Below are 12,953 nucleotides of genomic sequence, written 5' to 3'. Positions count from 1 at the left end.
GTGATATCAGTGACTGGAACATTTCTGTAAGGTATGATTTTATGAGTCTGACTAGTCTGTGGGACAGCTCTCCCAACTTTGGCACAAGCCCCCAGATGTTAGTCAGGAGGACTTTGCAGGACTTGGACAAATGTAGATTAATTAAAGAAAGCCAGCATGGATTTATTGAGGACAAATCGTGTTTAACTAACTTGCTTGAGATTTTTAATGAGGTAACAGAGAGAGTTGATAAGGATAATACGGTTGATATGGCATACATAGACTTTCAGAAGGCATTTAATAAAAGTGCCACACAACAGGCCTGTCAGCAAAGTTAGAGCCCATGAAATAAGAGGGACAGCAGCAGCATGGATACAAAATTGGCTGAGTGACAGGAAACAGACAGAAGTTGTGAACGGTTGTTTTTCAAACTGGAGGAAGATATATACTGGTGTTCCCCAGGGTCGGTCCTAGGACCGCTGCTTTTCTTGATGTATATTAATGACCTAGACGTGGGTGTAAAGGGCACAATTTTAAGATTTGTGGTTGACACAGAACTTGGATGTATTGTGAACTGTGAGGAGGATAGTGATAGACTTCAAGAGGTAATGGACAAGATGGTAGAATGGGCAAACAAGTGGCAGATGAAATTTAATACAGAAAAGTGTGAACTGATTCATTTTGGTAGGAAGAATGAGGAGAGACAATATACATTAAAGGCTACAATTCCAAAGTGGGTGCAGGAGCAGGAGGGCCTGGTGGTATATGTGCACAAATCATTGAAGGTTGCAGGACAGGTTGAGAAAGCGGTTAATGAGGCATACAGGATTCTGGGCTTTGTCAATAGGGGCACAGAGTAGAAAAACAAGGACATTATGATAAACTGTATAAAACACTGGTTCAGCCTCAACTGGAGTACTGTGTCCAGTTTTGGGCACCATACTTTAGGAACGTGTTATGGCATTGGTGAGGGTGCAGAAAAGATATTTATTTTTTATTTTTTTATTCATTCATGGGATGTGGGCGTCGCAGGCCAGGCCAGCATTTATTGCCCATCCCTAATTGCCCTTGAACTGAGTGGCTTGCTAGGCCATTTCAAGGGCATGTAAGAGTCAACCACATTGCTGTGGATCTGGAGTCACCTGTAGGCCAGACCAGGTAAGGACAGCAGATTTCCTTCCCTAAAGGACATTAGTGAATCAGATGGGTTTTTACAACAATCGACAATGGTTTCATGGCCATCATTAGACTAGCTTTTAATACCAGATTTATTAATTGAATTCAAATTCCACCTTCTGCTGTGGTGGGATTCGAACCCATGTCCCCAGAGCAATACCTGGGTCTCTGGGTTACTAGTCCAGTGACAATACCTGTACGACACCGTCTCCCCCCTTCATGAGAATGGTTCCAGGGATGCGGAACTTCAGTTAAGTGGACGGGTTGGAGAAGCTGGGGCTGTTCTCCTTGGAGGAGGGAAGATTAGGAGGAGATTTGATAGAAGTGTTCCAAATGAAAAGGAGTCAGGCTCGAGTAGATCGGGAGAAACTGTTCCCATTGGCTGAAGGATCCAAAACCACAGGACTCCAATTTAAAGTGATCGGCAAGAAAAGCAACAGCGACATGAGGAAAAACGTTTTTTCGGAGCAAGTGGTTAGGATCTGGAATGCACTGCCTGAGAATGTAGTGGAGGCAGATTCAATCGAAACCTTTAAAAGAGAACAGGATAATTATCTGAAGAGAAAAAAATTTCAGGGCTACGGGAAAAAGGCAGGGGAGTGGGACTAGGTGCAGTGCTCTTGCAGAGAGCTGGCACAGACATGATGGTCTGAATGGCCTCCTTCTGTGCTGTAACCATGCTATGATTCTAAAATGATTCTTAGCATTTTCAAAAGTGAGTATCCACAGTGGGTGCACCCATAAGATATAGGTGTCTGGGGAGGGGAAACATGAGATTTAGCTGCACACGGGACCAGCCCTGGGCTTGGATCGCACATAGGCAATCCTGGGCTGGGAATCCTGGAATTTGGCAGACTATGGAGAGAGAGCATCTAAGGTTTTGCAGAATCAGGGGGTGGGGTGTGATTTGCCTCACCAATAAATAAATCCCTGGTGAGCTAACTGTGAGAGGAGGCCTGACACCACAAGAGGAAGAAGAGATCCTCACTCTGGCTGCACAGGTTTACTTGGTACAGAGTCAGAGAGTAAAGGAGACAGAATGTCTTGGAGAGGTCCTCCTTCCTTTTCTAGCACAATGTTAAGCCACAGAAACCAGATGAGATCAATTTAACTTCATGGTCTGTGTTAGTGCAATTGATCTCAGCTGCAGTGCTTCAATTTGCTTCAGCTCCCATTTGGTTTGATTGAAGGAAAGAGTTCCAAATCAAAAATCGGTTCGCTTTCCTGCTCCTACCTGCAAGCCAGTGACCTCTGTTGCAAAGTACATATGCAAATATTGCACAAGGACAGGATAAAGTTCAGCATATGAAGAATGGTCAGTTGACAAGTGTGGAGGGCTGCCAGCACTTGCGGAATGGTATCTCAGCAAGAAGCAATACCTCTAAGAGAGGAGGGAAGAAAAGTGGAGGTTTTTTTTGCCTTTTGGTTGGAGGATAACATCTTTGGGACCAGCCAAATTGACCAAAATGATCTTTCCTCTATTTCAGTACAGAGTCATAGAGTTATGCAGCACAGAAACAGGCCCTTCAGCCCATCGTGTCTGTGCCAGCCATCAAGCACCTAACTACTCGAAACCCATTTTCCAGCACTTGGCCCGTAGCCTTGTATGCTGTGGCGTTTCAAGTGCTCATCTAAATACTTCTTAAATGCTGTGAGGGTTCCTGCCTCTACCACCCCTTCAGGCAATGTGTTCCAGATTCTAACCACCCTCTGAGTGAAAAACAATTTCTTCAAATCCCCTCTAAACCTCCTGCCCCTTACCTTAAATCTATGCCCCTGGTTATTGACACCTCCGCTAAGGGAAAAAGTTCCTTCCTATCTAACCTGTCAATACCCCTCATAATTTTGTATATCTCAATCAGGTCCCCCCTCAGCCTTCTCTGCTCCAAGGAAAACAACCCTAGTCTATCCAGTCTCTCTTCATAGCTGAAATGCTCCAGCCCAGGCAACATCCTGGTGAATCTCCTCTGCACCCTCTCCAGTGCAATCACATCCTTCCTATAGTGTGGTGACCAGAACTGTACACAGTACTCTGTGGCCTAACTAGCAGTTTATACAGCTCCAACATAACCTCCCTACTTTTATATTCGATGCCTCGGCTAATAAAGGCAAGTATCCCATATGCCTTCCTCACCACCTTATCTACCTGTGCTGCTGCCTTCAGTGATCTATGGACAAGTACACCAAAGTCCCTCTGACCCTCTGTACTTCCTAGGGTCCTACCATCCATTGTATATTCCTTTGCCTTGTTAGTCCTCCCAAAATGCACCACCTCACACTAGCCAGTGATTTCTTAAGTTGTGAACAGTGGGAAAGATTTGTGGTTAAAGCTAGTTAAACATACAAAAGAAAACTAAGTATTAATCCATAATAACAAGTAAATATGATTATTTAAAAAAATATTGTTCAAGACTTACCAATATTAATTTCATCATCAGTCTCTGCATCGCCAATGCACTCAAATTGAAAATCCTGTAATGATTGAGAAAACCTCTGAACGGCTGCAGACAAATCTGAAAAGTGAATATATAAATACCAGAGTTAACCTAATTTTCCAGAAGAAAACCTCAAGCAAGTAAACAATTCACTAACAGTAAGTGAATAATGATGTCCATGGCTTTTGTTTTAAATAAAACTTGTGAATCTCTACAGACAATATAGAATCTTATAAGCATGTAATTCAGAATGAGTTATTCTGCTGCAAAAGTGATGTTTTGTCCCTTCAAGGTGTTACAGTCGAGTGGCTGTTAAGTAAGCACGAATTCAAGCCAGCATTCAATTACTTCCAGGCTGTGGTTACATCCCTCACTTTGCCTTTCTTTTTATAACTGTGACTGCGAAGGTGAATTAGGAATCTGCATGCATTCTGCTTCTGTTATTTTCGGTTGCTAGGGAGTTTCTCTATACAAATATTTATATTCGCATGGTGTATACATGTGTTTTTTAAACCTTTTTATACATATACTTGTAAAATGGGAAGAGAAAAAGCAGTGTGCAAGTAATTTTTGCTGCTGTGAGCTCTTTACTTCCTTGGTTACTAAATGGTGGTAGATGTTTGATAAGTAAATATACATGTGAAATACATTTACTTATATTGTGTGAGCATAGTCGGCAATTTCTATTAGACAACACTAAGACCATCGGTGAGGGGCAGGATGCTCTGCAATTTCTCGGGTCCGGTTTCCTTTCGCGATGTGTCTAGTATTTGCACCTTTAAGGAGAAATAAATGGGATGGATTTTGCTCAGCACTGACAAACTTTTGTACAGCAAGTTCCCATCTGTACGTCATCCACAGGGCATCTGGGACCTGTGTGAACCAGGCAAGCAATTGTGTATCGCCTTAACCAATCAGACTGAAGAAACATTACTGAGCAGCACAGAGTCTGAACCAGCCAGTGCAAGTTAGAATATTGAATTTAATGTCAAATCAGGTACTGTATTGAGAGATATAAAAGAGCCATAAAGAGAAAGTTTTAAAAAAGCTGTTTTTTAAAAATCTCCAACAATAAAAGTTGAAGGAATGAGACTCTACACTTATAAAATTAATTTTCAATGACAGAGACCTTGTTTAGCAGTAATTAAGACTTACCACACCGTTAAAAGGGTACTTAGACGGGAAAGGACGAGGCCTAACTATTTTTTTTGGCTTGTTTAGTCTGTATCTATGAAGAAAGTATAGTACGGATTTTAACAGCAGGTTGGCGAGTGGTGGGAAAGCCACCAAACTTTCCGAGATGGTTAGACTAAATTTACTAACAGTATGAGCAAAACAAGAAGTGAGATATTAAAGTCTGATACTGGAAGCATATCATGACAAAAAGGATGTACTTTCTATCATGCAGTTTTTATTACAGGTAGATAGATTTTTAAATTGTCAACAGTGCTCATGTTCTAGAAATAAGTTCCATGTATTTCTGCTAAAGTCATTTCATCCCATATACGTGGGATGAAAAAGTGCACTGAATGTGTTTAAACTGTACATTTGATATCAACCAATACTTAGAGCACAATATAACATTGGAACAGCAGTAGCCCCTCAAGCCTATTCCGTCATTCAATTAGATCATGCTGATCTGTACCTCAACTCTGTTTACCTGCCTTTGAATCATAATCCCTTGACAGCCTTGCTTAATAAAAATCAGTACACATGCATTTCCAAATTTCGAGGAAATTAATCTCAATTCATAGTGATCAAGGGCAATCCTGGAGGTCTGGCAACCCTACTATAAAAGCATGGATAAATACTGCTCCCATTACAAATATTGTAAGTAATATGCAGTTCACACTTTCAAGTGTCAACATAAATTTTGAAAGGGGTGTTTGGCAAATGGATCATTCGTTTTATTGAGAGAATCTCGTAAAATATGCTCCAGGATATCAAAAGGAGTCTTACTCTAAAGACCCAATGCATCACAGTAGTGATAACAAATAACTAAAGCAATTTCCCATGTATAGTTCCAAAATAACTCCTTGCAAATGACCCAATCTGCTGTTATTTACATTAAATATCTATACTTATTCTCTTTGTCGCACTAAGTTATTTTTCCCATGCAAGTGTTTTTAGTTTGCATGGAAAAAAAGGAAAAGAAAAGCAAATATTGAAATCCCTATGGACAGAAGGCTTTCAACAGAAGCCAAGGATCGTAAATACTTGACTTTATCCCCTGGACAATTCTCTATATTGCATGATTTCAGGCACATACAGCAAAACTATTAAAAATCTAACATGAAATTTGTTTAATTTTCTCTTCAAAGAAGTGTCCACTTAACTTAAAATGCACACCACCCCCACAACCAAAATCAAGCAATCAATCTGGTGCATTGCACTACCTCTCAAATTCAAAACCTATTTCTATACATTTGAACAAAATTAAACACGTAATACAGTAAAACAATTCAGCTGGGTTTTGTCTGAAATGTAATGTCCACAAACATTTCCACCTTTTTACAGAGTACCAATAACATGAGGAAAAAGGCAGAAACCTTAGTCAAGTTTGCAGTATCATATAGTACAAATGCTGAAAAGTGACGGCAGATTCAGAGGTTTGAATAACCTGAAAACCCATTAACTTCCTCTCTACTGATCAACTGATCAGCAAAGGTGCACCAAGAGAAGACATCCCACTGTTATGACCGCGGTGGGAGCAACGCACTGTCAATTCAGTCCCATCACTCCACAGGTCGCAGCATATTATTAAAGTTTTCCCCACCTAAATAGCCAAATTAAACACTCTAGTAACCCCCGGAATAAGACAGACCAAACCAGGTATCTTTAGAAAACAACAAATTAACTATTTATGAAAACTAAATCTTAAACACTATTAATATAAACCTATGTCTAAAGGCCTTATAACTTCTTATTTTAACCTAACTTCCCATTCACACACATACACTCAAAAATCATGGTTAACCGGTTTCATTTTTAAAAAATTATGTTTTAAAAATTAGCTATTTCTTAAGAATAAATAAATGAGTCTTTGAGGGTTACGTTCCTGATGGATGAATTATTCTAATGTGAATGTAAACGAATGCTACTCGAAGTCTTCAATTGGATTTGATGAAGCAGTCTGTTTTGATAGGCATTCAAACTCTTTGGCTGAAGCAGGCATCAACAGTTCCTTCAACTATACTCTTATTTCCTCTTTAGGCAATTAATTCGGCCTGAAGCCCCTTGTAGAATTTCTGCTGAGAGAGAATGGACAGCCCTTTTCTCTTCAGTACGCTTCGCTGGTGAGTCTGGTTCAGACCGTTTTTTTCCAGTTTTACAATCAAATCGAAACATTATGCCATATGACCTCTCTCTTCTGCTGTTGCCGAGGTAACACAATGCAGCTGTGGCAAACTGTGCTCCCAGAAATCCAAAATGTCGCTCCCTGTCTTAAAGGCACACTGTTTTAACACGAGGAGAAAAATAATACAAGTCCGTGAGACCACCTAAATGACTGTTTGCTGCGTGTCCATCATCTTTCGTAGATGGAAGGATGCCCACCAACAAACCAAAGTATCTCTTAGATCTCTCCTCACCCTACTAAAATGCTTTCCCATGCTTTATAAAGCACTGGTTAGGCTTCAGCTGAATTATGGTGGACAATTCTGCACACCACACTTCAGGAAAGAAAAGGTACGGAGGAGGTACCCAGGCTGTTACCAGGTATGAGGGATTTCGGTATTGAGGAGAAGTTAGAAAAGTTAGGACTGTTCTCCTTAGAATAGATAAGATTAAGAGGTGATTTAATAGAGGGTGTCAAGATGATGAAAGGTTTTGAGAGAGTAGAAAGAGAAAAACTATTCCCTCAGGCAAGTGGATCAATAACCAGGGTTCACAGATTCAAAATCATTGGCAAACAATCTCGAGGGGAGATGAGGAGAATTTCTTTCACTCAGAGATTTGTGGGGATCTGGAACACTTTACCTGGAAAGGTTATTTGAAGCTGATTTCAACAATAATTTTAAAAATGAGTTGGACAGAAACTTGAAGATGAGGAATTTACTGGATTATGGATAAAAAGCAGGGATGCAGGGCTAAGCAGGACTGGTCCAAGAGCCAGTACAGGCACGATAGGCTGAATGGCCATTTTCTGTGCTGCAAGCTTCTTTCTCATCTCCCCATTCGTTTTTGAGTCTTTCTGATAAAGAGACCTATCCAATGAAGCAGCCAAAGAAATTTTAGAAGCTTGCAGGTTTGCTTTTATGTGAAACCAGCATGAGATATTAAGCTGCTTATTCTCATGTGCAGGAGTATTATTAAAATGTCATCTCTTTTTACTTTATTCATCAGGACAGCTGAACATGACATCAGATGATGAGATTAGAAATGTGATAACTGCATTTAAAATAAAAAGAGGTGAATATTAAATAAACTAATCAAACTTAAAGAGGATAAAACCCATCCTCTAGACGGGTTACATTCGCGCATTTTAAATTATAGGGAAGAGATAGCAGAGGCATTATCATATATTTTTAATAATTTATTAAAGAAAGATGGAGTGGCAGAGGACTGGTAGATAGCTAATCTATATTTAAGAAAGGTGATAGAACATGTCCAGGGAACTATAGACCAGTTAACTTAACATCGATGGTGGAAAAAAATAATGGAATCCCTACTAAACAGAGAATAGAAGAACTAGAAACCAAAAACATAATAATGAATAGTCAGCATGGATTTCAAAAGGGAAAGTCTTTCTTGACCAACCTTGTTGAATTTTTTGAAGAGGTAAGGGAGAGTAGACAAGGGTAATGCAGATGTGTTTTATCCACATTTTCAAAAAGCCTTTGATAAGGTACGACATAATAGACTAATGAATAAGCAGGGTCATGGGACATGTAGTAGAATGGCTTCAAGATAGAAAGCAGAGAGCAGAGGTAAAGGGTAGTTATTCAGAGTGGCAGAAGGCAGAAAGTGGTGCTCCACAAGAATCAGTGCTAGGACCATTGTTCACAATTTATATTAACGATTTAGACTTTGGAATCAAAAATACAATTGCTAAATTTTCAGATGATGCCAATCGGTGTTGGGAGGCCTAATCAATACGGAGGAGGGCTGCAACAAGTTACAAAAAGATATTGGGCTGAACTTTATTCTAAACTCAGCGGGGTGCCCGCAGTCAGCGACCGCCGAGGAGCCCCCTCATTATTTTGCACAGGGGCTCATTTAAATAGTGGGGGTAGAGCATCCTCCCCCGATGAGGTGTGGGGGCAGCCGCCACATCCCCGGCAACGGCGTCTGCACCACTGCGCAGGCACCACTACCATTCTTAAAGGGCTCTAAGCCCTTACAAATAATTTTAATCTTTAAAGGCAAAATATAATTGATTTTTATGAAATATAAAAATGTGATGGAGGCCCTTCCCCAACCCACCCCCCCCACCAATGATCATTTCATTGCTTGAAATGACCATCAATTGATTTTTCAAATACCCGAACATTCCCCCCAACCTTCAATCTTTTGCCCTTCAACCCCTTCCCACCATCCCCACATCCAATAAAAATTGATTTCCCCACTCCTCCCCCCTCCCCACCAGATTCTAGCCTCAGAACTCCATGCGGAATTCCAAAGGCATGTGAAGGCCGAACGGAGGCCGTAAAATTAGCGTGGGACAGCAGCTAAGTTATTTTGCATACATTTATTGGCAATATGAAAATGGAGATGAAGGGCCCGCCACCATGTGGGGGTCCCCCCCGCCACCGGTAATATGCAGCGGGCCCTTCTCAACATCACGGGTTGAGGCGGGTCTCTTTCCGCAGTTTTACCGGCCTCTGCACCGCAACACGCGGCATCGAGGGGTCGGTAAAATTCAGTCCATTAATAAACTTGCAGACTGAGCATATAATTGGAAAATGAACTTCAATCTGGATAAATGTAAGTTATTACATTTTTTCACGAAAAATAAGGAAATTGCATATTACTCAAAAATAAGAATCTAAATAGGTTAGAAGAGTAAAGGGATCTGGGAACACAAACACACAAATCACTAAAAGTACCAACATAAATTAACACAGCCAGAAAAAAGTAAATCAAGCGCTAGGGTTTAATTCTACAGGGATAGAATTGAAAAGTAAAGAAGTTATACTAAACTTGCATCGAACCTTGGTTAGACCACATTTGGAGTACTGCATACAATTCCGGTCACTCTATTATGAAAAAGATATAGAGGCACTGCTGAAGGTGCAAAAAAGATTTCCAAGGATGATACCAGAAATGCGGGGGTTTACCTATCACAAGAGGATGAAAACAGCAAACTGAGAGATGACCTAATAGAGGTCTTAAAAATTGTGAAGTGTTGCTAGAGTAGACACAGATAAAATGTTTCCACTTGTGGGGAAGAGCAATACTCGATACCATTAAGTTTACATAGTCACCAAAAAAAATCAAATAGGGAATTCAGAAGGAACTTACCCAGAGAGTGGTGAGAATGTGGAACTCCCTACCACAGGAAGTGATTGAAGCGAATAGTATAGATGCATCTAAGGGGAGGCTGAATAAGCATACGAGAGAGAAGAGAATAGAGGGTTATGCTATAAAGTTAGACAAGGCTCAAGTGGAGCACAAATGCCAGCGTGGACTGGTTGGGCTGAGTGGCCTGTTTCTGTGCTGTTTTTCCCATGTAATCCTAAGTAATTCTAGTGTTGTTGTTTTTTCTGTTCTATAATTCTTCCATCTTAATTGCTGTGTTCGCTTTATTTTTCCTGCATTCTTTCATTTAACTTCTTAAACCAAAATTAATTTGCTGTTCACTTCTTGAAAACTCTGGCACTTATTGATCTTCTTGGGGGCGGCACAGTGGAGCAGTGGTTAGAACCGCAGCCTCACAGCTCCAGCGACCCGGGTTTGATTCTGGGTACTGCCTGAGCGGAGTTTGCAAGTTCTCCCTGTGACCGCGTGGGTTTCTGCCGGGTGCTCCGGTTTCCTCCCACAGCCAAAGACTTGCAGGTTGATCGGTAAATTGGCCATTGTAAATTGCCCCGAGGTTGATCGGTAAATTGGCCATTGTAAATTGCCCCTAGTGTAGGTAGGTGGTAGGAGAATTGAGGGGATGTGGTAGGAATATGGGATTAATGTAGGATTAGTATAAATGGGTGGTTGATGATCGGCACAGACTCGGTGGGCCGAAAGGCCTGTTTCAGTGCTGTATCCTTAAATAAAAATAAAAATAAATAATCAGCAACAGCAGTACCCTTTGCTACTAACCCGATCAGTAAGGCTGTGATCAGTAGTTAACATTATGAACCTACACCAGGAAGTTAAGCCTGTCCAGAAATACAGACATCTATGAGAAAGCACATCTGTGCAAGGCGGATTCTGGACTATACAATACTGGTTGTCTTTCAAATCTCGAAACACCGAAGATACAATAGAAGATACTAGATTTTCACTGGATGCTGGTCACAAAGATTTTTCATATTTTCTAAAATGTAAATTGCCAAAAGACTTCCATATATAGAAATGTTAGACAAAAATTCCATGTGATTAGTAATGTAAAAATTGCAGAAAAACAAATTCTAGCACATCAGTAAAGGTGCAAAAATTGGGCCAAACTTATTTGCTTACATAGCAGATCCAGTTTATGAAAGGCAAATATTAGCGACCAAAGGGAAAGAAAAAAAGCTCTAGTGTTTAGCTGAGTGAGGGAAATTTCTTCAAAATAATTTAACTCCCTTTCATCAGATAATGTAATTCATACTACAAAATACATCATCTCTAACACCATATATAGAGGAATGTTATAACTGAGAATGCACTATGGGAGAGGTAGAAATAACAGTTCAATTATGTCACTGGGGCCAGCTCCAAGTACGCACCTAAAGGTAAACTAAATTTTAACAGACTTCTATGCAATTATTTATCAAATATCTACTCAAAGATGAATTATGGTATGACTCATACCATATTTGTGTAATTGCGATCACTTCAAGCAATGATTAAGTCCACCCAATTCTTCATCTTCATTTATCCACCATATATTACACAAGCTTGAAAATACTACTTCATAGTTAAAAGATTTGATCATTTGCATCATATACTAATCATAGTATTTTCTCTGTTCACAGTTGTCATCATTCCTGCCACTCCCCCCAAAAAGATGGGTATGCAACCTAACCCCAGCCATCAAGGGTAGTGAAGAAGAGTGCAGTAACTCCAACTTTACTTCTGATCCTTCTTGTGTAATTTAGATTAGATTAGAGATTAGAGATACAGCACTGAAACAGGCCCTTCGGCCCACCGAGTCTGTGCCGAACATCAACCACCCATTTATACTAATCCTACACTAATCCCATATTCCGACCAAACATCCCCACCTATCCCGATATTTCCCTACCACCTACCTATACTAGTGACAATTTATAATGGCCAATTTACCTATCAACCTGCAAGTCTTTTGGCTTGCTTAATCTATCACCTAGTCATCAAAATCAGTACGCTTTGCATTCAGTTGTGACAGAATCCCAGCACACAGATACAATGTGTTGTATAACATCCTGCTTCACGAACAGACCGCCTAGTCCGTTCCACGTTCTTTATCCATTTTGTTCAGTTTTCTCCAAGTCTCTCCATTATCATTTGAATATATGTGTAATACCTTAAGATGTGTGTGCGCAATAAATGATTAGCTCTGGTTTCCTGCATCACAAGTTTAATTGACCAACAGGTTCAGCAAGCTCAACCAGACCACAACGAGGTCTATGTTACTGGATCATAGTATTACTGGATCATTACCCCACAAATTTGGGTCACAGTCTGAATATACCAACGGAATACAGGTCCACATATACAGTTTACTTGCATAAACACTGCCTGGTATGAGAAATGACTTTCAAAAGTTTATTTTATGATGTTAAGCATATCCTTACATTTAAAAAATAAATTGAAATCAGGTTTCACCCTTGCATTATGTATTTCAGCTGTTGAACTTAATTGTGCATATATTGGTACTGCCATCAGTATTTCAGCTTACACTAATCCAAGAAAAATACATAATTCAGTTTTTTTGAAACAAAACAGCAGAGCGTGGCAGCACCTGACTGCCTCAAGTTCCTATATCTTTTAAACAGTAACAGATAATATTTAAAGAGTAATATCTGCCCTTCATGCTCTTGGAAGGTAGAATATTCAAGGAAACAAGTTTTTGTCATACCAGAAAGGGATATTCCCAAAGACTGTACCTCCAAATTGTCAGTTGTTCAACAGGTAGACGGAAAGATAAAAAAACCAAAGCAGTCTCACCTCGAAGTCAAAAGACAACTCCAGGTACTCGAGCACAAAATCTAGGCTACAGTATTAGCTTGAGTGCAATTGTCA

The 12,953-nt window shown here is 40.1% G+C and overlaps 1 protein-coding gene across 2 annotated transcripts in view; it reads right to left on the bottom strand.

Annotated features, from left to right (window-relative positions):
• The window catches only part of arhgap42a (Rho GTPase activating protein 42a), a 503,828-nt gene that overhangs the window by 349,673 nt on the left and 141,202 nt on the right, over positions 1-12,953 (bottom strand). For both annotated transcript variants that reach the window (XM_068034054.1, XM_068034055.1), the window contains exon 2: positions 3,573-3,668. In XM_068034054.1, the coding sequence (XP_067890155.1) occupies positions 3,573-3,668 (96 nt within the window). The remainder of the gene's footprint in view (positions 1-3,572; positions 3,669-12,953) is intronic.

This window comes from Heterodontus francisci, chromosome 6, assembly GCF_036365525.1.
Source record: "Heterodontus francisci isolate sHetFra1 chromosome 6, sHetFra1.hap1, whole genome shotgun sequence".
NCBI classification, from domain to species: Eukaryota; Metazoa; Chordata; class Chondrichthyes; order Heterodontiformes; family Heterodontidae; genus Heterodontus; species Heterodontus francisci.
Note: the sequence above shows the minus strand (reverse complement) of the source record. Positions and strands in the feature narration are given on the sequence as shown.